At 50.8% G+C, this 24,183-nt stretch overlaps 1 protein-coding gene across 1 annotated transcript in view; it reads right to left on the bottom strand.

The window, feature by feature from the left end:
- LOC147638971 (Nitrilase/cyanide hydratase and apolipoprotein N-acyltransferase family protein) overlaps window positions 1-24,183 on the bottom strand; it is a 69,882-nt gene that overhangs the window by 44,783 nt on the left and 916 nt on the right. The window contains exons 2-6 of the mRNA XM_086786119.1: window positions 2,435-2,571; window positions 2,079-2,207; window positions 1,924-1,982; window positions 1,668-1,780; window positions 1,410-1,502 (exon numbers count right to left, since the gene is read on the bottom strand). Of these exons, the coding sequence (XP_086642245.1) occupies window positions 1,410-1,502; window positions 1,668-1,780; window positions 1,924-1,982; window positions 2,079-2,207; window positions 2,435-2,571 (531 nt within the window). The remainder of the gene's footprint in view (window positions 1-1,409; window positions 1,503-1,667; window positions 1,781-1,923; window positions 1,983-2,078; window positions 2,208-2,434; window positions 2,572-24,183) is intronic.

Below are 24,183 nucleotides of genomic sequence, written 5' to 3'. Positions count from 1 at the left end.
GGCCCACTTAAGAAGCACCCAAATATGATGCATTGCATGAAAGACTTTTGCAAGATGAAGACTAGCATTAATGATGCCTTAGTTCCTATCAAAAAATTGAGACTTCTATGGGGTATCTTTGATGGAAGATGATTGCAGTGATATACACAGCCACTCTTTGAAGGGTGTCCTTGCATCATGCCGGGACAAGGCTTTGTATAAGAAGTCCACATAATGTGGTGTGCGCCAAAAAATAGCACCTGTTCTTTGTGAAATGTGGAGTGAGGCAGTGGAGTATGTGGGGCTAAATAATGTATCTGATTTGGAGAGTACAAACAAAGCTACAAGGGCATTATTACAGCAGAGATTTCCGCATGTGATATGGAGTCCGTGCATTGCACACTATTTAAACAACTTGTTTAAAAACATTGGCAAGTTACCTTGGGTCAAAAGCATGATTGATATAGGCAAGGAGATAATCACATTCATCACATGCCACCACTTCTCGATAGCATTGTATCGAAAGTTCGCAAAGAAAGAGCTTCTCAAATACTTTGAGACTCGCTTTGCTTATAACTTTCTTATGCTTCACCATCTCTATAGCTAGAGATCAGCATTGAAGTAAATGGTGGCAAGCCCAAAGTGGGCTCCTGGCCTACTTCAAAGGCAACATTGGGGCAATTTTGTTTCACCACTATCATTGAGGCCTGAAGTGAAGAATCTGCTTTTTATTTGCTTGCCAACTGTAAATATCTTGCGCTTGGTGAATGGAGATGTACCGTACATGCAAAAGATTTACAAGACAATGGATCAAATGATTGAAAACATCCGCACCACTGAGACAAATCAAGCTAGGCTTCAAGAGCTGGAGAAACTTGTTGGCAAATGGAGCTAGTACTATACTCCACTCCATAGTGGAGCATATGTATTGGACCCTAAATTTCAACACAAGGGAAGACATCAACAGGCAGATAGTGAGGTAGTTCGGGGTTGGAACTCCACACTTCAGAGGTTGATAAATTCTCCTAAGCAATGTCAAATTGTAAAGGACCAACTTGTAAGCTATTAAAGCAAGGATGGCATGTTTGGATGGAGCGATGCTCAGCGTGAAAAGTAATCTTAAGGCTTTTAAAATTGTATAATATAATGAACATTACAAATCTCTTGCTATGAACATAAAGCACATCATTGTATATTTCTTGAACTTCAGGTTCCATGGTGTTGTAACTTGGTGGGAGGGACTATGGAGTATTTATAGACATAACCAGTTAGACTATATCACTTGTTGGTGCTGTAACTTGGTGGGAGGGACTATGCAAAAGTATCTCCGGGCTTATGTCTTCAAGGTAAGACCCCTTGTTATGAGCTGTAGAACACATCAAAAGGTGAAACATACAAGAAAACATCTAACATAATGGTTGATCACTTACGTAGCATTGTGTCTCTACAGCTCGAGCACGGAGAAGAATTTCCCAATGGGCAGCTCCAGTTACTTTTGTGAATGCTGATGGCACCAGCAAAACCTACAAAGATAGAATCTTCATCATCAAAAAATCAAGATTTCCTCTACAGCATCTGATGATCCTTTTCTCTTCAAAGCTGCATCCAAATGGTAAACAAACCACACTGAGATTTGGAATGCTTCGGTTTCATGTGCAAATTAGAGACCAAAAAGCATGAAAGAAAACCTCCGCATCCTTTTTGAAACGAAGTTGCTGATACAATTCTGGAAAACGCAGATCATAGCAAACAGTCAAACCTAGCCGTCCTACTGGACTGCCTGCCACCACCACATCAGAACCTGTTGCAAAACAGCCATCACCCGAGGTAGCTTGTTGTAACATACAATTTTCATGTGGCCCTTCTCCATACAAGTGCCCGATCAGATGGACAGAATTTCATTAAGGGAGTATGTAACTCATACGATCTCATGTTAAGCCATACCAGGTGCAGTAAATTTGCTTTCCTTAAGGACAGGCCCCCCAGGTACATCAACATCAAATCTGCCACAACCAAAGATGTTTCCATATGCAGCATGTCACTGTAATTTTATTAAAGCTGAAGAATAAAGGCATGCTAAAAAGGTACAGTAATCGCACAAATGAATTTTCCGATAGCAGCTTTTAATGGTCCCTTCATCATCCAAAAGAACATGAGAGTTGAATAACCGAGATCCATCAGGACACTTCTCTTGAAACCCTCCAAGGGAAATCCACAGCCCAGCATTCCTGTAGGAAATGCAGCATCAGTGTACCATGAAAGCCTAGTCTATCAAAGCAGAAATATGTCACTTTCGAATAATCCATCACATGTAATGGTTATGCCCTCTACAACTGCAGCCTATAAATCAAAAATGCTTAAGAACTATCATTAGCGCTTGCAGATCATAACTACTGGTGGCAAAGCATAGCATAAACGGGTTGAGTTCAAGATTAATGCACAAAAAGTGTCTTGCCTTGCAAGTGCTTGATATTGTTGCAAAATAGGCCCATCCAAAGGCTCAGCAATTGATAAGGCTTCTCCTTCCTTTGAGCCAAAAAATGAGAAACACTCTGGTAAACTGAGAAATTTTACCCCTGCGGATGCTGCTTCCTGCTCTGCCACACAAATATTTTTGTTTTTAAAAAAAATCATATTGCCTTGTTCAAAATAGGAGTTTTTCAAACTCCATCACATCAACTTGAGGTAGCTAGTGAGGGAAAAATCCAAGCAAAAGCACTCATTGGTCTTAGCCAGTCAAGCAGTGGCCCTACACGAGCGATTGCTCACACCTACCTTCATATGATAGAAGTATATCAAAATTAAATAAAGTTAGATAATAGATAAGCATGCCAGACCCTTTCCCAAAATATTACAACAAAGGTTTAGGGTTTAGATGGTAGAATTGTTGCAGAATTTTTTATGGCACTAAGCCCATGACATACAAGCAGACAGCCAATGGCAAGGGCTGGCAAGAAGCACCATCTCCATCGTCCTCCCTTTTCACCTTCAAAGAAAGGATCCTTCTATAAGTCGAAAGAAATGTCAGGATGGAGCAGACTACAACAGTCAATAGAGATAACAAGTACAGAAGGGTCCCTCTTGCAAGGTCTAAAAGCCCAGAACGAAAGGAGGAGGGAGCTCCCTCTCCAGTTGTCTGCTCTTAAAGAGAGGCGAGACGGTACAGCATGGAAGGAGGGGAAAGAGCCACATAGGGAGGCATTACTGCCAAACAAATCCATCTCTCTCTTTTTTTTCGCAATGGTTGGTTGATTAGATTACGAAAATGTAATACAAAGCAAAGGTCACATGACCAGCTATACAAACATGTACATAGAGACCGCACATACTAAAAGGCCACATGAGGCATGCCCACCATACGAAGAGCATGTAACCAGGGGTCAACTTGTGCCCTGGTGATAACATGTGCATCGATCAAAGAAGAAACTTGCCAAAGCAATAGACCACGAACACACTGGACGTGACCTTTCACCCTTGATTGTGAATCAAAGATGAAAGCATTTCACATGAGCCAATTATGCCAAAGACCCAACCATCGAAAGAAAACAAAGAAGACCTCATGTTGCTGATTGTTCCCCCTTGGCTGATCATGTCCAAATACCCATTGCTTGGGTGACAAAGTGTGTCCAGTAACCATTTGCCACACTGAAGAGATGAACTCCCATATCTAGCGAGCCACCTCAACTAGATTCTAGACAACTCTGGCAGAAGAAATAGTTGCTATTCGAAAGTTTCCAACGCCGAAGGGCAGTGGCCAAAGGCAGGCCCCAAACCATGACTCGCCAAATAAACACTTTGCCCTGAAAAGGAAGCTTGGAATGCCAACCACAGAAATAGGATGCGCTTCCACCAGGAGGCCGTTTTATGAACATTCCATACTTTATTAGCTTTTTCAGCAAGCCATCTCTTCTCTTGGACCAAAAGATGATATACAACATTAGCGGAACCCTTCAACAACCTTGTGTTGCGACCCAACACCCAATCATCCCATGCATGAGAAGAATCCATCCTAGGAAGGCGTCCCATAGACTGCACTTGTTGTTGCAACTACAACCAAATACACATGTAATCTCAGGGCACATGAAATCTATGAGGAGCACGGTGGAATCATGAATGATAACATTCGTTGCTCGCAGCCGCCCGGGCAACAAAGTATCAGACATCCTCACAACACCTAGTCTCACCGTACGATTGAATTTCCGTCTACAAGTATTCTTCTCTGGCCAAGTAATCACACGAGAGGTGGCCAACACCTCTACAAATAGGGAGTTCTCATCTTGACGAGAATCTAGAGGTCTCCAAGAAGTGGACCGTAACACCTCCTGCCATGATTTAACCAAATGATCCAACAAAGGAGAAGCAGATACACGCACGGATTGTAAAGCATTTAAAACATCCCACCAAGATGCAACAATCCGGGTCTTCCCATGCACAATCCCACATCCTCCAGAAATGCAACAGCCATGTCTATCCATGGCTGAGAATCAACACACATAGCCTGAAGTAAAGTCCACCTACGGGTAAGAAGGTGTACCCAAACATCCAACAAAGCTGCCCCTCCCAATCTCTTCGGGGTGGCAATATGCTTCCATGAAACCCAAGTCAACCCTCGATTATTGCCTTTCTTTTTCCACAACATGAATCGAAGTGGCTAGGTGAGAGCTGTCAAAGCCTTTCAAGACCAAGGAAGTAAGGGCAACAAATAAGAAAGCATAGCTAGCATGATGACCTGTGCCACTTTCAGCCGGGTGTGAAACGGCCATGCCTAAGACTTCCAGTACACAAACTTATCCCCAATACAGCTTGAGATCCATTCTAAAAGTCACCTCCCTCTCCCGAGCCAACTGAGTAAGCAAAGTATGCATGGGATGGGTAACCAAAGCAAATAGCAAAAGGTTCAACGGACATCCTTGCCACAAAGAGCAAGTAAGGGACATTGGGAACGTAACTCCACCATTCATCATAATCCAAGACTAAGATCCATGGCTGAGAGTGTAGATCAAATGAGACATACGTGGCCCAAAACCCAAAGAATGCATCAATTCAACAAGGAAAGACCAGCTGACATGATCAAAGGCTTTCTTCAAATCCAACTAAACCATCACCACCTCTTGCTTTGTTTTCCTTGCATAATCAATGCCTATTTGAACATTAAGGATATTATGCAAGATATTGCGCCCCTTTATAAACCCATACTAAGCAGGGTGTATCAAGTCTGGCAAAAACATGTGCGATCTGTTTGCCAAGACTTTAGAGAAAACCTTATACATACAACCCATCAAAGAGATAGGCCTCCAATGTTTTAAAGCAAAGGGAGAAGGCACCTTTGGCAACAACCGAATCACCCCCACTTTCCAAGAATCAAGCATAGCTCCAGATTGCCAGATCTCCTGACAAATGGTTGTCAATGGACCCTTCACTGGTCCGCATACTTGGAAAACAATTCATTAGTAATGCCATCCCAACCTGGGTTCTTGTCTTTGGGCAAATGAGCAAGCACAAAGCCAACCTCCTCCTCTGTAATATCAGCATCTAAAATGTTGGCCGAATCCAAAGACACTTGATGTTGCACCAATGCTGGAATACTAGCGCGTGCTTGATGAACATCATTAGATAGCACCTCAGGAGTGCCCAAAAGCTCCTGGTAAAACAGAACACACAAATCAATGATGCTATGAGGCTCTGAAATCATCTCCCCCAATGAATTTTCAAGCCTCACAATATTCTCTCTAGCATAAGAGAGATGCAACTGAGCATAAAATTTATGTCTGACAATTATTATCCTTAAGGGCCTCCAACCGGGCAGATAACTTAGCCCTCGTATAACTTGCCTCCTGACATTCAGCAACTCTACAAGAAAGCCAAGAAACAATAGTATCCACTCTATCATTCCCCAGTGATATAGCCACCTGAGATTGCAAGACCCTCAGTAAAGATTGCAACAGTGTCAGCTCCTGCCTCCTTTTCGAGGCCTGATGAATACCATAGTTACGAGCAAGGCATTGAACATTAGACAAAAAACAATCCCAGGCTGGCATTCCCTGCTGTGTAAAGCATAGCTGAAAATTATCAATCAATTGTAGCATGTATCCATGAAAGACCTCATGATCAAGAAAGCTATGATTGAAGCGCAAAGGCAGCCTCCCAAGCAAAGTTTTATAAACATCCACAGGCTGATGCATTATGTCCAAGACCACTGGGAAATGATCCGAAAGAACACACTACCTCTCCACAACCACTTTCAATATCTCAAGCAAAAATAAATCATCGCGCATAACATACATTCTATCCAGCTTGCCAGCTTGCTCAAAGTACCAGGATACTAGCCAGAGAAGAAGAAGGCTCATTAGCCCTGGTAGATCGAGGGCGCAAATTATATTGCATAGGAAGAGATCCACGTCCCTGGACAGAAGGCTGATGGTCTCGAGAATGAGCACCACCCTGACGTGAAGTAGCCCGGCGACCATAAGTAATAGTAGGATCATGCAAATTCTGGATTTCCCCTTGGCCGGATGACTGATCCATCTTTTTGCCTTTACGACTAACCACATCTTTCCAAGGAGCCTCCTCCTGAACTACTTGTTCTCCTCTATCCTCAACCTAATGTATATCAACATGTTGTACATCAGAAGTATTGTTTGTGTGCTCCACAACCATGTAAGAAGTATCCTTGCCCACCTCAGACTCCACCTCAACAGGCACCCCCTAATCTTTGTCATTGAGCTTGCACTCAACCATGAAATGCCCCAATTGACCACATTGAAAACATTGTCCAGCAAAAGCTCCCCAACGGAGCTTGAAATGCATACACCTCATTCCTGGTGACTTAAGGCGCAACCATGGAGGACACGGATGAGTAGTATTCCATAACATACATAATCTATTCCGATTGTTGGACCTAGAACAAGGCAGAACCAAGACTTTTCCCAAAGATTGCATTGCATCATGTAGTAGAGGCCAATACATAGCAGGGCGATTCTCTGCCTCCACCCAAATGGGACATTCTTGCTTAAGAATTTCCTAAAACTCATCCGAGGGTCTCCATGGGGGTACAGCATGCACCAACTGGCCCTCACAAAGCAACGGCACTTTCTGAAGCACCAACTGCCAAGCTTCAAGTGTTTTAAACATAATTTCAAAAAACCCCCTGGGTCCATCAAAAAATTTCATCTACCACATCTGACTACAAAAGGGAAGTCAACCACTAACGGATCATATGCATTGGCGGCAAGCGCCCTATGAAAAAGAAAATTGCAGCCTTCTCATGGAAGGCTACTAGGACCTGCAAAACACGGGACGTGTCCATCGACACTTCCAAAACATCCTCTTCAGGAATATCCACTGCCTTTGATTCATTATGTTCCACATATTCCTAAAGAAGGGAATTCGTGAAATCCAACAAGAGATCCCAATCCACTTGTGCATCATTACAAACATTGTTCGACCCATCACCCAACAAGGGCATATTTGTCTCTAGGGTTGTTGCCACAACCATAGCCTCATCTTCATTGTCGCCGCCACAACATTTAGGCCTCTTGGAAAGGCCTAGCTCACGAAGTCCATCCTCTGTCTCGCCTTTGTCAATGTCAAGACCCAAAGCAACCACGGTTTTGTTAATGAAATCTTCATTGAGAGTCAACATCTCTCCCACTTTCTCGTCTCTCTCCCTCTCTCTCTCTTTGTGCTGAATGCCTAGAACAACAGAATACAGTTGTACAAAACCCTAAAACAGCAGCTTCAAATCCTAAAACAGCAGTTCGAAACCCTAAAACAACAGCCCGAAACACTAAAACAGCAGATTGAAACCCTAAAACAGCCGAACTGCAAAGAGGCATGGAGGAAACTCTCAGAACATCGCCCTCCCACACCTATCACCTGCCTAGACACATGGCACTCCTATGCACGCTCCCTCTATCATATCCCCCATCAGCCACCCCTACCCCCACCACCAGACCCCCACCCCACCACCTCCACCTTCTTCACAAAGGGCATGGTCCTCAAGGCCATTCGTAGACTACACAATGGGCGAGCCCAAGATCATGAGGGACTCACTGCTGAGTACATCTTGCATGCCCACGATACCCTAGCGCCCCTACTAGCCTACATGTTCAATAGAGCCCTTTGTGAAGGATTTCCACCCTCTTGGTCCACCAACACCATCACCCCCATCCTCAAAGCCGGAGATCCACTTGATCCTAATAACTACAGGACGATCATGATTGGCCACACATTGGCCAAGCTCTATGGATCAGTGCTAGAGGCGGAGCTCGGTTCATTTGCAGAGAGCCAGGGATGCAGAGCCTCAAGACAAGCTGGCTTTCAGAGGAGCTACTCTACCCTTGACCACATCTTCACCCTCCGTGCCATCATCGAGGAGGGTAGAGCACGAAACCAGAGGATTTACTGCTGCTTTGTGGATTTCCGCAAAGCTTTTGATACTATACCCCAAGCCCGCCTCTTACACCGTCTACAAGAGATTGGAGTCCCATCTGACATGGTTTGGAGCATCATCGCCCTCCATGAGTCCGTCACTGGACGAGTGAGAGCCCCAAGAGCTACATCACAGGAGATTGCCAGCACCATTGGGGTGAAACAGGGCTGCCCTCTATCACCCACTCTTTTCGGCCTCTACATTGACGAGATCTCGAGCTTCATTGATGGATCAGGCGGGGCTGGTCCCACACTGGCAAGCATATTGATCCCCATACTACTTTATGCATATGACATCGTCCTCCTCTCAGACTCAGTCGAAGGGCTTCAGAGACAGCTGGATGCCTTACATGACTTTTGCACTCGGCGGGACCTCTCTGTTAACCTTGGTAAAACCAAGGTAATGGTCCTCAAACCTCCCACCCCATCACATCCAGATTGAGCTTCACATATAGAGGGGATCTTGTGGAGATTGTCTCATCCTATGTCTACCTTGGTGTCACTTTCAGTGGCCGATGCTTTACCATGCTTCCCGCAGCACATGCCAAAGTGACACAGGGATATGCAGCCTTGAGCTTACTTGAGCAGCAATGCTTCCAGGCACATTTCCAGGAGCCCAAGACGAAGGGCTGGCTTTTTGACACCCTCGTCACACGAGCCTTGATGTATGGAGCAGCTTTCTGGGGGCCAAATTTATCCGATGAGGATTGGCAGCGAGTTGAGAGGCCCCAGGTCATGATGTTCTCCCATATGATCCGCAGCAAACCATCAATCCCACACTAGATTATACAGGCACAGTTTGCTGCAGCCCCGATGGTAGTAGAGGCACTCTTCCAGACAGCCATGTACCTTCATCGCATCAGTCACATGGATCCCCACAGGTACCCAAGGCTTGCCCTGGAGTCCTCTAGACAGCTAGCACTTGAGGGGCACTCTGGAGTATGGGGTTTCCACTTGGTTCTCAGTATACGGGCTCTGCATGAACCGCCTACCCCCCCTTCAATACACTTTGGACTCCCCTTTTTTCCGGCTGTCCCACGAGGATACCAACCGGGTTATCCGGTTAGATCTTCTTAGCCTCTACACACATGGCACAAGGATCACACCCCCAGAGCTCCCCACGAAGATGCACTTTTACAGAGACCACTTCCTCACTCACTGAGGATGGATTCATCCAGCAGCCGGGCTACTTGAGTGTTCACATGTCCCATGCCATGCGGATTGCGATTGGCCAGATACGGGTTTCTTCCCACCGCCTCAGAGAAGAGACAGGTAGAGCTGAGCGCATCTTCAGAGCCAAGAAGCTCGTACGGACACCCAGAGAGGAGAGGATCTGCCGACTATGCCACACAGAGGTTGAGACGAAGGAGCATTACATATGCCGCTGCCCAGTATACTATGAGATCCGCGAGAGATTTCACTCTCTATTTCGTGAGGGATTCGGTCCACTCTCCAGGATCATTGACTTCCAGGACGAGCGTTGCCTGAGCCTCTTCCTACTTGAGCTCCGCAGACACAGGGACACCTTGAGACATAGGCCCCAACCACCCCGCCCCCTCCCTCGGCAGCCAACCATCACCAGTTTCTTCCAGACCCAGGAGGTGGAGGAAACCGACATAGTGGATCTTGTGGACCCTCCACGAGCTGCTCTGGACCTACCTCGCCCGAGAGGAGTTACCTCGGACCGAGCCTCTGCACTCCAGCGTGCCAAACGCCCTCGACCCCCCCGTCGGCCACGATCACCTCATCAGCTCCAGATCCAAGACATGCTCCACCGCCATCGAGCTACCTTTCCACGTGACATAGCTGAGGGAGACCTCTCGGCCATACTCGTCAACCCCATGCTTGACATTTTGGAGAGTGGTATACCATCTACTCAGAGCTGATGTTGCTCCCATGTTTTTATGTTCTTAGTTTTCCATGACGAGTTTCCATGGACAGTTTTGTATCACCCCAGTGAGATAGCTATATTTATGTTTTCATTCTGTTTATTTTCCATTCCATGATGAGATATGCCATGGACATTATTGTACCACTTTGGTCTCATAGGCCCATTGGGTCTTTAGTAGACGCTTAATATATCTTTCTTTCTTTCTTTCTTTCTCAAGTGAAGAAGAGGCCCCGGCTTCCAAGAAGAAGGCTGCATCTGATCCTAAATCACCTGAGGCACTCCCACTGCCAACAAAGGTTGTGGTTGATGTCCATCCAAATGAAGCAGCAGGGTGGCGGAACCATCAATGGCCTAGCTGCATCACGCATGCCAAATGTGCCTGGCCCGGATGCTGCTGATGAGCTCCCATCTGTGCTCATGCAAGCCTCTGAAGTCCACTAAGGCACTGGTACCGAGGAGGCTGCAAGGACGGCTGAGATCTCAAAGTTCGTGAGCTAGAGAGCAAGCCCTGTGTCATCCTCTTTGTAAAGTAAAGCTGCCCCCACCTCTGTGACGGCTGGCCCAAGCAATCACCCCCCACGCGACAAAGTGGAGAGTGCTCGATTTGGAGGTGAACAAGCAGAGGATCCTCCACTAAACCTGTTGTGCCTTCAGGCAATCCCAAAGGCAATGAAGCACCATAACAACCATATGAAGCTGGCCAGCCTGCAAAGGCCAGTGCCACAACAACTGCATTTAGCTGTCTGGCCTGCCATGGTAGCCACACGCCCACCGCAGGACTGCAATCACTGATGATTGAGTTGTCTTTTCCACGAAAGATGCACAAGATTCCTTCATTTTTTTCCACGAAAGCTGCACAAGATCCCTTCATATCAAACACATTGGAATTCATTCCACCAGCAATAACTTGACACAATCTCATTTGCATGCCTCAGAACCTGTTCAGACAGAGAGAACTCATCACATACAAGCAGACAACCAATACGCCCTGCCCTACTTCTTCAAGAAAGGATCCTTATATTCGTCAAAAGAAAAGTCAGCATAGAGAAAACTTCAACAAGGTATAAAAGGGTCCCTCTTGCAAGGTCTAAAAACCCAGAATGAAAGAAGGGGGAAGGTCCCTCTCTGGCTGTCCGATCTTGAAGGGAGGCTACATCATGGGGGGGGGGGATTCTGTCAAACAAGTCCACCTTACCCGTGACCCCACCCCCCAGCAAGTGAAGAAGGGGCCCAAGCTCCAAGTGGGCAAAATCCAATCCTAGTTGCATGTGAGGCACTCCCACCACCCATGAAGGGTGTGGATGATGTCCGTCCAATAGTCTCCATTGGCGGGGGGTGGATCCATCAATGGCCTGGCTGCATCAGGCATGCCAAATGTACCTGGCGGAGATTCTGCTGATGAGCTCCCTTCTCTTGCTCACGCAAGCCTCTAAAGCACCAGTACCAAGGAGGCGGGGATGGCTGAGATCTCCGAGTGTGTGAGCTAGAGAGAAAGACCTGTGTCATCCTCCTTGTAAAGTAAAGCTGCCCCCACCTCTGTGGCCTAAGCAATTGAACAGTGTGATGAAGTGGAGAGTGCTATAACCGAAGTGAACAAGCAGAGAATCTTGCACCAAACCTGTTGTGCCTTCAGGCAATCCCAAAGGCTGCAGTGATTGAGTTGCCTTTCCCACAAAACATGCACAAGATTTATTTATATTAAAAACCCACCACCGCAAGGCTGCGGTGATTGAGTTGTCCTTTCCACAAAAGATGCATGAGATTTGTTTATATAGAACTCCTTCGAATTCATTCCACCAGCAATAACTTGACACGATCTCATTCGCACAGCCAGAACCTATATACACATTGATGACATGTCCTATGCACCTAGCTGATGAACATATCTGAACAAGAAGGTGTAGGACCTGGAGAGGAAAACTGGTCCCACGTGATCCCAATCCAAGACAAGTCACCTAGGGTTCCACTCTAAGCGTCCAAGGTCAGGTGCGCTGGAATGATGTCAGATGATCCAAGTGTTGGGTTTGCAACTGGACACCAAGCGTCTATAGAAGCATGTAGGATTGCATGTAGAAAGGGGTCTGGCCCTTAGGGCTACCCCAGAAGAGAGTGTAAATCTCTTGTGTGGGCATTGGGTATGCTTAGGCCACCCAAGAAGGGCCAGGAAGGCCCTAGGCCTTGCCCATCAGCCTATGGTGGGGCTGGGCAGGCTGTCGGCCAGCCCAAGAGGCTTGGCCAAGCAGCCGACAGGTCTTAGAGACCTTGCCCAGCCAAGTAGAGGCTGTCCAGCAGCCTGCGCATGCTTGGACAGCAGCCAGGAGCATGCGCATAAGGGCCAACCAGCAGTAGTGTGAAAACGATGACTAAAAAGGGCATTAATTGCATTTTGACCAGGTCGTGAGGTTTTCAAAAACAGGCCGACTCCTTTTGACCCAGCCGACCAGCATCTAGAAGAGGTATAAATACCCTAAGCATAAATCAAGTCAAGCATCTCATAATTCACAAAGGGCTAGTGTGTTCCAAGGGCCAGGACAACCAAGGGGAGTGCTCCAACCAAGGTGAAGAGTGCAAGTCAAGAACCGGTCTTTATTTGCAGATTTACATCATTCTAGTAAAGAAAATACACCACTCATGGTGGGGGCCCTACAGAGGGTATTCGGGACCCAATACTGTGTCCTCTCCTCCCTCCCTCCCTCCCTTCTCTCTCTCTCTCTTTGGAGGCTTGCTCTGGAGTCCTCCAGACAGCTAGCACTTGAGGGGCACTCTGGAGTATGGTATGCACTAGTTTCCACTTGGTTCTCAGTATATGGGCTCTGCATGGACTGCCTACCCCCCCTTCAGTACAGTTTGGACTCCCCTTTTCTCCGGAGGCTTGCCCTAGAGTCCTCCAGACAACTAGCACTTGAGGGGAACTCTGGAGTATGGCGGTTCTCAGTATATGGGCTCTGCATGGACAGCCTACCCCCCCTTCAGTACAGTTTGGACTCCCCTTTTCTCCGGAGGCTTGCCCTAGAGTCCTCCAGACAACTAGCACTTGAGGGGAACTCTGGAGTATGGTATGCACTAGTTTCCACTTGGTTCTCAGTATATGGGCTCTGCATGGACCGCCCACCCCCCCTTCAGTACAATTTGGACTCCCCTTTTCTCCGGCTGTCTCACGAGGATACCAACCGGGTTATCTAGTCAGATCTTCTCAGCCTCTACACACATTGCACATGGATCACACCTCCGGAGCTCCCCACGAAGATGCACTTCTACAGACATCACTTCCTCACACTCACTGACGATGGATTCATCCAGCAGCCAGGTTACTTGAGTGTTCACATGTCCCATGCCATGCGGATTGCGATTGGCCGGATACGGGTTTCATCCCACTGCCTCAAAGTGGAGACAAGTAGAGCTGAGCGCATCTTCAGAGCCGGGAAGCTCATACGGAGACCCAGAGAGGAGAGGATCTGCCGACTATGCCACACAGAGGTTGAGACGGAGGAGCATTACATATGCCGCTTCCTGGTATACTATGAGATCCGCGGGAGGTTTCACTTGTCTATTTCGTGAGGGATTCGGTCCACTCTCCAGGATCATTGACTTCCAGGACCAACGTTGCATGGGCCTCTTCTTGCTTGAGCTCCGAAGACACAGGGACACCTTCTTGAGAGAGCCTCGGCCCCAGCCACCCCGCCCCCTCCCTCGCCAGCCAACCATCACCAGTTTCTTCCGGACCCACGAGGTGGACACCGATATAGCGGATCTTGTGGACCCTCCACGAGCTGCTCTGGACCTACTTCACTTGAGAGGAGTTACCTCGGACCGAGCCTCTGCACTCCAGCGTGCCCGACGCCCTCGACCCCCCCGTCGGCCACAATCACCTCATCAGCTCCAGATCCAAGACATGCTCCACCGCCATCGAGCTACCTTTCCACGTGACATGGCTGAGGGAGACCTCTCGGCCATACTCATCAGCCCCATGCTTGATATTTTGGAGAGTGGCATACCATCTATTCGGAGCTGATGTCGCTCCCATGTTTATATGTTCTTAGTATTCCATGATGGGTTTCCATGGACAGTTTTGTATCACCCCAGTGAGATAGCTATGTTTGTGTTTTCTTTCTGTTTTATTTTCCATTCCATGTTAAGATATGCGATGGACATTATTGTATCACTTTGGTCTCATAGGCCCATTGGGTCTTTAGTAAAATAGACGCTTAATATATCTTTCTTTCTCTCTCTCCCCCCATGCTCAATATCCTTGATGACCCCCTCCCCCTACCAGGGGGCTAGCTCCATAGGTTGTACGTTGATGATGGTATCATATGGCTCGGCTTTGACATTCCACGCTCATAGCTCTGGTCTTTGAATTCTTTTGTACCACGATGAGATTACATGGACGCTATTGTATCACTTTTGGTCTCATTGACCCACTGGGTCTTTAGACGACAATCATGATATGCTAGGTTGCATATCATGATTGTATACACCATGCATATAGCTTTGCATTCTCCTAGTAGTAGAGCTCCATCCCCGTGCACACCCAGATTCAGCTTTTTTTGTTCAGTACTTTTTCATTTTGTTGGGATGACAGAGGATACCCCATATAGGTACTCCGATTTGTCTCATAGGCCGAGTTCGGTCTTTTGGAAGACGTTAATAAAATCTTTCTTTCTTTCTTTCTCTCTCTCTCTCTCTCTCTCTTTGGATGCTACAGTGGCCGGGATCAGGAGGGCTGACATGCTTCCCACATTGGGGGTCATACACAGACCAGAGGCACAGTGGTAGACTACATTATGGGGTCTTTGGAGGCATCACAGCTTGTCACCTCATTCTCCATTCCACCTCGTCCTATTGGGGCACATCATACATACTTGGCATTTTCACTAGCCGGATCACCAATATCACCAGCCCCCCACATACCGACGCCACACACTACCATCTACTTCACACATGACATGGCAGACATATACACTGGCAAAGAAGAGGATGGGCTCCTACTCATGAAACCCCTGGCACCTATGGATACCATTACAGCCCAGCTGGCATCACTCCTACACACGGCTGCATTACAGAGCTTCCCACATCGTGTCCACTCAGGAGAGCCTGCGAGATCTGGGACTATGCCCCAGAATAGATGGTATGATGACGAGTGCAGAGCCCTATACTCACGGCTCCGCATACAGAGAGCCTTGGGAGCCATCACAGAGCAGGAGTCGAGGAGAGAGATGAGGAGACTTACTCGCCGCAAAAGGCGGGCCTTCGCAGAGATACAGGAGCTAGAGATCTTTCATTTCTTCATGAGTAGAGATAGCCCTATCTCGTGGCAGCACTTCAGAGAGCCCTGGACACCGACACCTATTGCAGACCCACAAACATGGCACACATATGCAGAGGGCCTATACCACGCCCCACAGCAGCCACCTATACCTCAGCCACAGGAGCCTCGACCTACCACAACTGGCTTCTTTACCCACTCGATGGTAAAGGAAGCTATCCGCCGCCTACAGCATGGACGGGCCACCGACCATATGGGCCTGCAGGGTGAGCATCTCATATATGCAGTAGATTCTTTGGCTCCTTTTCTTCCACACCTGTTTAACAGAGCACTAGCAGAGGGTTTGCCTGCGGAGTGGACGATGCACACCATTGTGCCGATTCAGAAAACAGGGGATATGCTCGATCCAAGCAACTACAGGACGGTTATGTTTGGCCACGTGTTGGCCAAACTCTATGGTGCAGTGTTGGAGCAAGAGCTTAGCTTATATGCTGAGCAAGCAGGTTTGCGCTCATCAGGGCAGGCAGGCTTCAGGAGAGCTTTCTCTACCACTGACCATGTATTCACTTTGAGATGTATGATTAATCAGGCCAGAGTGAGGAAGAGAAAGCTCTATTGCTGCTTTGTGGATTTCTGCAAGGCATTTGACACAGTACCACGAGAGAGGCTCAGCGCCTGCAGTCTCTTGGCATACCAGCAGATATGGCATGGGGCATCTATGCATTATATGAGCAAGTTTTTGGGCGAGTCAGATGTCCAAGAGGTATGTCCAAGACTATTGCTAGCACCATTGGTGTGAAGCAAGGATGCCCACTTTCCCTCACGCTATTTGGGTTATACATTGATGAGGTGGCTGACTTCATTACACGGGAGATGGAGTTGATTTAGCAGGTACCTCAGTACATATTATGCTTTATGCTGATGATATTGTATTAGTGTCTGAGTCTCCAGGAGGTCTACAACAGCATCTACATGCACTCGATGACTTCTACACACAGAGGGGTCTTAGTGTGAACCTTGGGAAAACCAAGGTTATGGTCTTTCATACATCGAGACAGTGCAGGAGTCAGCTGACATTCACTCTCGCAAGACGCCAGGTGGAGGTGGTGACATCATACGTGTACCTAGAGGTTATCTTCTCTGCAGTAGCCACACGCTTCACCATGGGTTCAGCAGCCAGAGCTAGATTGACACGGGGATATGCAGCATTGGCTATGCTAGAGAGACAGTGCCACCAGGCGCATTTTCAGGAGCCCCGAACGAAGGGGTGGCTATTTGACACATTAGTCACACCGGCACTAATGTAAGGAGGAGCGGTATGGGCGCCAGGCCTCGCTACCCATTGGTGGACACAAATAGAGAAACCACAGGCCCTCATGATGGCACGCATGATACGCAACAAACTGTCAATACCTCATGACATTATCCGAGCAGAGTTTGCTCCACCTCCTATGATGGTAGAGGCCATATTCCAGACTATATGCCTGCTAGACATATTCAGAGAGATGCCACAGGACAGATTGTCATGCAGAGCTTTTGAGGCATCTAGACAGCTGGCTGAGGCAGGAGACAGAGGATCATGGTATGCACATGTCACACATTGGTTCTCACAGCATGGCCTACACATGGATCATCTACCACCATTCCAGTATGACACGGATGCACCACATATCCGTCTCTCTCATAGTGAGAGGACAGAGTATTGAGACAGGACCTATGACAGCTCTATACACGAGAGACATGGATATCGCCTACACAGCCTCTTCCACCGAAGATGCTATACTATAGAGATCACTTTATGAGTATCACTGATGATGGATTTTTAGAGAGGCCTAGATACATGGAGGGCTTTTTACCACATGGCTCCCGAGTGGCTATTGGTCAACTTAGAGTTTCATCACATCAATTGGAGATCGAGACTGGCAGAGCAGCATGGATCCCCCGACGAGAGGAGAGGGTATGCAGATTGTGCAGAGAGGAGGTGGAGAGAGGAGCATTATGTATGCAGATGCAGAGCATATACAGCCATCAGAGAGAGATATCCCATTTTATTCAAAAAGCCACATTCCCTACGCCAGATCTTTGAGGCAGCAGACCAGCGCATACTGGGGAGATTCATTCTAGACATACAGCGTCACAGAGAGACATCATTACAGGCTCAGACACCTCCAGAGGGGGGACGACAGACACAGATTACTACATTTTTTCAGAGATCCATCCCACTCCCAGCCCCTACACGGCAGGGAATTACTCTCTAGAGAGCAGAGACACTCAGAGCACGCAGGAGACAGAGGACACCTAGCTTTCGGACACCACGCCTATACCAGAGAGAGATGACAGAGATCAGAGCTCAGTTTCACAGAGAGGGTGCGGAGCGACTGGCTCACTTCTTCAAAGCAGACCCAGGCATGTTCTTCAGGGAGCTCCTGGCGCGATGGACTCATGGTTTCGACCCCGCTTCTGACCCGCTAGCAGGCGCGACAGGTTTCCCCGTCACTATCTGCTTTCCTGGACTCCGTAGGGAGTACTTGCCCCTCTTGTCATCCATTGGCAAGGCGTTCGGGCAGGTGGTGGAGACGCCTCAGATAGCGGCTTCAGTGATTGCTCGGGCAGCAGGACTCCCGGCCATTCGAGTTGTGGTTCCGTCACCGGAGTCCCTCCCGAAGACGATCCTTCTCCCTTGTCTTTCTAGAGGACATCTGATACAGCGCGTGGAGTATTCGGGCCTCCCCGGCCAGTGTTACACATGTCGGGAGATGGGCCATCTCGCACGCGCCTGTCCCCGCAAGGGGGTTCATCCTTCACGCTATGCCGCCTCTGGACCCCCTGCAGGAGACCCGAGGGGTGGCCATCCACCTCAGAGACCGGACATCCCTGGCTCGCCACAGCAGGCGCCATCATCTGACGAGCAGGCCCCGGCGGAGGATGCCGCGCAGACCCAGGAGGCTGGCGGATGGCAGGAGGTTCGCCGGCGGAAACGCCCGGCCCTCGCAGACGCCAGCAGGCAGCACAGGCTGGCGGACAGGCGACTCCGGTTGGCGTACAGGCACCTACCCGCACTTATGCTCCAGTCAGGGATAGGCGACCAGCAGGTCCCACCCCGATGGACGAGGATTCAGACTCAGTGCCCGTTGAGGCCGCTGGTGGAGCCTCCCATGTGGAGACCCCGCTCCCGCCTCCCCCCGCGGGGGGCCCCGCCCCCTCCTTGGAGCAGATTCCTGAGGATCCCGGGCCGCACTCTTCGACCCCCGGCTCCCCTTCCCCTCACCCGGAGAGCACTCCTTCCACCCCCCCCTCTCCTCCCCCCAGCCCCCCCCCTCCCGCCTCCCCCGGCGGCCCCCCCTGACACCTATCCTCTGGCAGATGCCTCTCCATCCTCTCCTCACTCTCCCCCCTCCTCGCCGCGAGCCCCCATCCCTCCCTCGGCCTCTCCAAGATACTTCGCCAGACCACCCACTGCCCCGGGGCAGCGCAGCTGGGTAGGCCAGAGCTCAGTCCAGCGACTGTTCCACCGCCACTCCAGGCCGGTGGAGATGGCGATCCTTGCTTCGCCCGCCACAGAGTTCTCTCCAGCCTCCCCTGGGGGGCCCCCGCGAGTGATGGGGCTACCAGTGGATTACGGTTTTTTCAGGTGCCTCCAGTTGGATGCTGGCCCGTTCGAGACACTAGTCGCGCCCTTGCGAGTTTGCGTGGTGTGCCATCCCTCTCGTTCTCCCTCAGTGGTGAGCAACATGGTGGCTTTCTCCTTTCCTCTCAGTGTTGCCCCAGACACAGCATGGGATTGCAACTCTGTAGAGGAAGTTTTGCGCGATCAGATACTGGAGTTTTCTCACCACTTCAGTGACTTGGGGCTCACGGACCTATTGCAGACCCGATTACACTCAGCCCGCATGAGCTTGTTTGGTATAGGAGACTGGCGGGCGGATCCGGTCCACACCTCAGTTGAGGCGGTGCTTCTGATTCTCCTCCATGCCGCCCCGAGGGTGCAGCCTACCTTTAGATATATATATGCAGAGGATTGGTCTCACGCCTATGCCCTGGACAGGGCGAAGGCGGAGTGGGGCTGGGCACAGAGACAGGTCACCCTCTTTTTGGAGAGACTCCGCACCCGGACAGACAGTGATTATTATGCCTCCAAGCCGGCGCCCAAGACTCACAGAGTGGAGGGCAGATCATCCGGGCCGGCTGAGAGGGGTGAGCCAGTGGAGGCTGCTTCACTTGCCATAGCTCATCCATGAGGATCCTCTCATGGAACATCCAGGGTCTCGGTGGACATCGCTGCTACATTGGTCGGGGCAGACTTCGCCAGGAGATCCAGAGGGCTCTCGTTGGAGGACCCATAGATATCCTTTTCATCCAGAAGCACCACCTTTTTGCCGGGCGTACCCGCACCTGCGGGAAGATCTTGCCAGGCAGGAGTCACACTTTTTGGTCACCAGCATATGGCTCCCAGGGGAACCAGGGTGGAGTATGCATCTCAGTCAGCGAGCAGCTTCTATCCGAGGTTGTGGACTCTGGCATTCTGGTCCACGGTCGTGCGCAGTGGATCATCCTTCGGGTTGGGGAAGACCGCATTGGCTTCCTCAACTTCTACGCCCCTAATGGGGCGACCGGGAGAGCCGAGTTCTGGAGCACCATTAGGCAGTCCCTCCCCTTGGCAGACCACTGGTGCCTCGGAGGGGATTGCAACATGCTGGAGGATGCAGAGGACAGGATGGGGGGCAGCCAGGAGACCATTCATGGGCCGGAGCTCGCTGCCTGGGAGGAACTAGTGCTACAGGTGAGAGGCCAGGATCCGTGGACTCTCCCGGAGTTTGGCAGGTTGCAGGGGAGTCTATCTTTCTCGCGCTCGGATAGACGGGCCACAGGCGTTAACCTTTCCCGCATCGACAGGTTTTACATTGATGAGTGGGCCTGCGATAGAGGTGGCACTGTGGGCATACTTGCAGGCTCCTCGTTTTCAGACCACTTTCCCAGTGCTTCTCCAGATCGAGGACCCCACGAGAGGAGAGCAGGGCCAGAGCGTCCGGATTCCAGATTGTCTCATAGAGGAGCCCGAGATTGCGATCAGAGTTGAGCAGGTCTGGCAGGAGCTGCAGTTCAGGAGAGGATCGGCAGCCAGCGATCTTGCCAGTGGCTTGCAGGAGATCAGCCAGATGCTCAGACAGGCTGCCTTGGACCGGCTGGAGGCCTTCAGAGAGCAGGAGAGGAGCCTACGGAGGAGTCTAGCGTCCCTCCAGAGACTCCAGGAGAGGGATCCTACGAGCCCTTGGATCTCAGAGCAGATGGAGTCAGCTCGCACTGAGATCAGATCCATCGAGGAGAGGAGGGTGGAGTTCCGATTTCATGCTCGGGCTTCTTTTTGGACACAGGCTGGAGACAGAGTGACTCGAGATTTCTTTGAGGTGACAAGGCCTCGCTTCAGACGAGAGGGTCTCAGGCGTCTTCGGCAGGCTGATGGCCAGGTTGTGGTGGATCCCCCCAAGGTTCGGGCTATAGCCACAGATTTTTACAGGGATCTTCTCTCTGCTGAGCCAGCTGATGACAGGGTGAGAGAGGCTCAGGAGGCAGTCTGGAGCTTCACGAGACCGGTTGTGCCGGCCCATTTGCAGCACTCCCTTCTCTCCCCCTTCTCGGATACGGAACTGGAGGAGGCTCTTCAGGCATTACCTCGGGGCAAATGCCCAGGAGAGGACGGTCTTTCGGTGGCTTTCTTCCAGAGGTACTGGGGCCTCTTACATAGGGGCTTCAGATTGGCATTCCAGGAGATTATGGAGTCAGGAGTCATGCCGGACAGCATGGCAGAGGGGTTGATCCATTTGATCCCCAAAGAGGGAGGAGACAGACTGGAGATTAGACAGTGGAGACCGATCACCTTGCTAGGCACGGCCTACAAGGTCCTAGCTAAGGCGATCAGCAGGCGGCTTCAGCCTCACCTTCCGGACATCATCCACTCCACGCAGACATGCTTCATCCAGGATAGGAGCATTCTGGATAACATTTTCTCTTTCTGGGAGGCTACGGCTCTGGCTAGATTTCGACAAGAGGATCTGGCAGTGCTCCTTCTCGACTTCGAGAAGGCATATGATCGGGTGGATTGGGCCTTCTTGGAAGGCACTATGGAGAGGATGGGCTTCCCCCTCAGTGGATCCGTGGGGTCTCTGCACTCTACACATCGGCTCATAGCCAGGTGCTGATACAGGGCGTGCGCGGAGAGAGGTTCCAGCTCTCGCGCTCGGTGAGGCAGGGGTGCCCCTTGGCGCCCTTTCTTTTTCTTTTTGTGGCGGAGGCCATGAGCACTTTTTTGACGGCACAGGATACAGGTTTGCGGGGCCTCCAGCTTCCCATCCGCACATCGGAGGAGCTCCTAGACTCGGAGTTTGCGGATGACACTGCTGTCTATCTTCAGGGAGGTGAGGAGAACCTCCACCGCTTCGCCTTAGCCATGGACAGGTTTTGCAGAGCTTCGGGCGCTTTGATCAACTGGCACAAGTCGTGTGGGTTGTGGGTCAGCTCTATGCCCCCCCCGACTTGGAGGCCAGTTGATGGTTTTCAGTGGCTGCCCCCCCGCAATACAGTGCGTTATTTGGGATGCTATGTGGGCATTGACATATCTCCGGAGCAGCAGATAGCCCCCCTTCTTCTGAGCATTCGGAAGAAGCTTCTGTATTGGAGTACCGCTCGTTTATCTCTGGCTGGCCGAGTAGTTGTGGCCAACCAGGTTCTGCTTGCTACTATGTGGTACATCACTTCTTGCTGGGCCTTCTCTCGGGCGTGCATTGGCCAGGTGCAGAGGCTCATCAGGAACTTTCTTTGGTCCGGTGGCGACGGGCGGCCCGCCAGGGCCAAGGTGGCATGGGCAGTGATCACTCAACCGAGGGAGAGAGGCGGCCTGGGCATTGTTGATCCTATTTGCCAAAGCCAAGCATTGCTTGGCAAGTTGGTAGTTCGTGGCCTCCTGCCAGGCGCTGAGCCGTGGAAGGAGTTTCTTGTTTCCAGGATGCTCAGCCGCACCCCTTCTCTTAGCGGCCCCTGGACCCCAGCATCAGGTGGATCTTTACAGAGCAGCGATCCAGAGGAGTGGGCCTTGGCTTCGAGGAGCGTTTTGCAGCTAGCCTTCTGAGGGCCTGGTCGCATCTGAGGCCCTCACTCTTCCAGACTCCCCCGGGCACCGATGAGGAGCGCCTGAGGCAGCCTTTGATCTGGAACCCCTTGATTCGACTCCCCAGTGGCTATATGGTTGGATCGCGGTCTCACGTGTCTTGGGGCCCGCTGAGCTCTGGCCCAGCCCAGTCCCTAGACGACTGGATAGGTTTTCAGCAGCTGCCTCTAGAGGCTCAGGAGAGGAGACTCAGTGGGATGAGGGGCAGAGAGTTGATGAGACAGGACATTGAGGCAGCCATCCCCCAGGAGTGGCGGACCCCAGTACACGACCCTCCACCTCCACAGTGGATGGGTGTCTTTACTCGGCATGAGATCCTTCTAGCGGTCTGCGGCACAGCGGAGAGAGTCGCCCCACTCACTTTCGAGGTGGGAGAGGGTGGCCAGCTTCAGAGGACACGACTAGATTTGGATGGGCTCCAGGGATGTATTCTTCAGAGGGTGCGGGTGGTCGGCTTTCATCAGAGACAGTGGCATGTAGACCCCTCACCGGCCTCGATAGGGGAGGACTGTTCTTGGAGATTATGGGCTTGGGACAGCAGGCCTCTTATTCGTCTTCAGTGGGATCCAGGTGAGTGGTTTTGGCGAGATCCCTACTTGGCCCCTACCAGCCCAGGCATCCCCTTTTTTCAGTACACAGCGAGGCTGGGGCGGCGGATTCAGAGACACAGGATAGCGAGCATCCCGGCGGCGGCCGAGCATTGGCGGCGACAGGGGCTCTCCCCTGCCTTTCTTAGGGACTTCTGGCAGCGCCTTTGGGCCAGCTTCCGGCCCCGGAAGGTGACGCTGTTTCTCTGGCTCACAGCGCATAGAGGACTGGCTGTGGGGGCTTGGCTAGCTTTTGGCAGTCACCCAGCGTCCTGCCCTCGGTGCGGCCATGCACAGGAGTCGCAGCCGCACTGCTTATGGGATTGCCCACAGGCACAGCAGGTCTGGCAGCGCGCTCTCAGGATGGTTTTTGCAGGCTCACCAGGTGAGATGCTGGTGACGTGGGGTGCGGTGGCTTGGGCCACGGACAGCGGCCCGGCCCTTGGATATGAGGACGTCCCTGGCAGTGCGACCATCCAGGTCTCTGACAGGGCGATGGCGGTGGTTCCGACGCCAGACTTCTCTTCGGCAACCCCTCAGGAGGGGGTCGGGCACAGATGGGAGATGATCAGCAGCATGACGGCTTGGCACATATGGAGAGCCCGATGCAGGGAGGCCATTGACCGCCAGGCGACTCCACCGGCGGAGGTCATACAGGCCCTCTGGGTGGACATCATTCACACCTTGAGAGGACACTGGGGAAACTCCAGGGGGACTCGGATCGCATGAGAGGGCGCCGCAAGGCTTTCCTCCGCACTTGGCAGCCTGGCCCTTTCCTCACCGCGAGGGGCGAGGATGTCACTTGGCACTACAGGCCTCCAGTTTGGCTTTTCTCACCCCCCACATGTACTACTAGGTAGCCCCCCCC

The sequence above is a fragment of the Cibotium barometz genome, chromosome 4 (genome assembly GCF_041138505.1).
Source record: "Cibotium barometz isolate CiBa-2024 chromosome 4, ASM4113850v1, whole genome shotgun sequence".
Taxonomy (NCBI): domain Eukaryota; kingdom Viridiplantae; phylum Streptophyta; class Polypodiopsida; order Cyatheales; family Cibotiaceae; genus Cibotium; species Cibotium barometz.
This window is presented reverse-complemented; position numbering and strand designations above follow the sequence as displayed.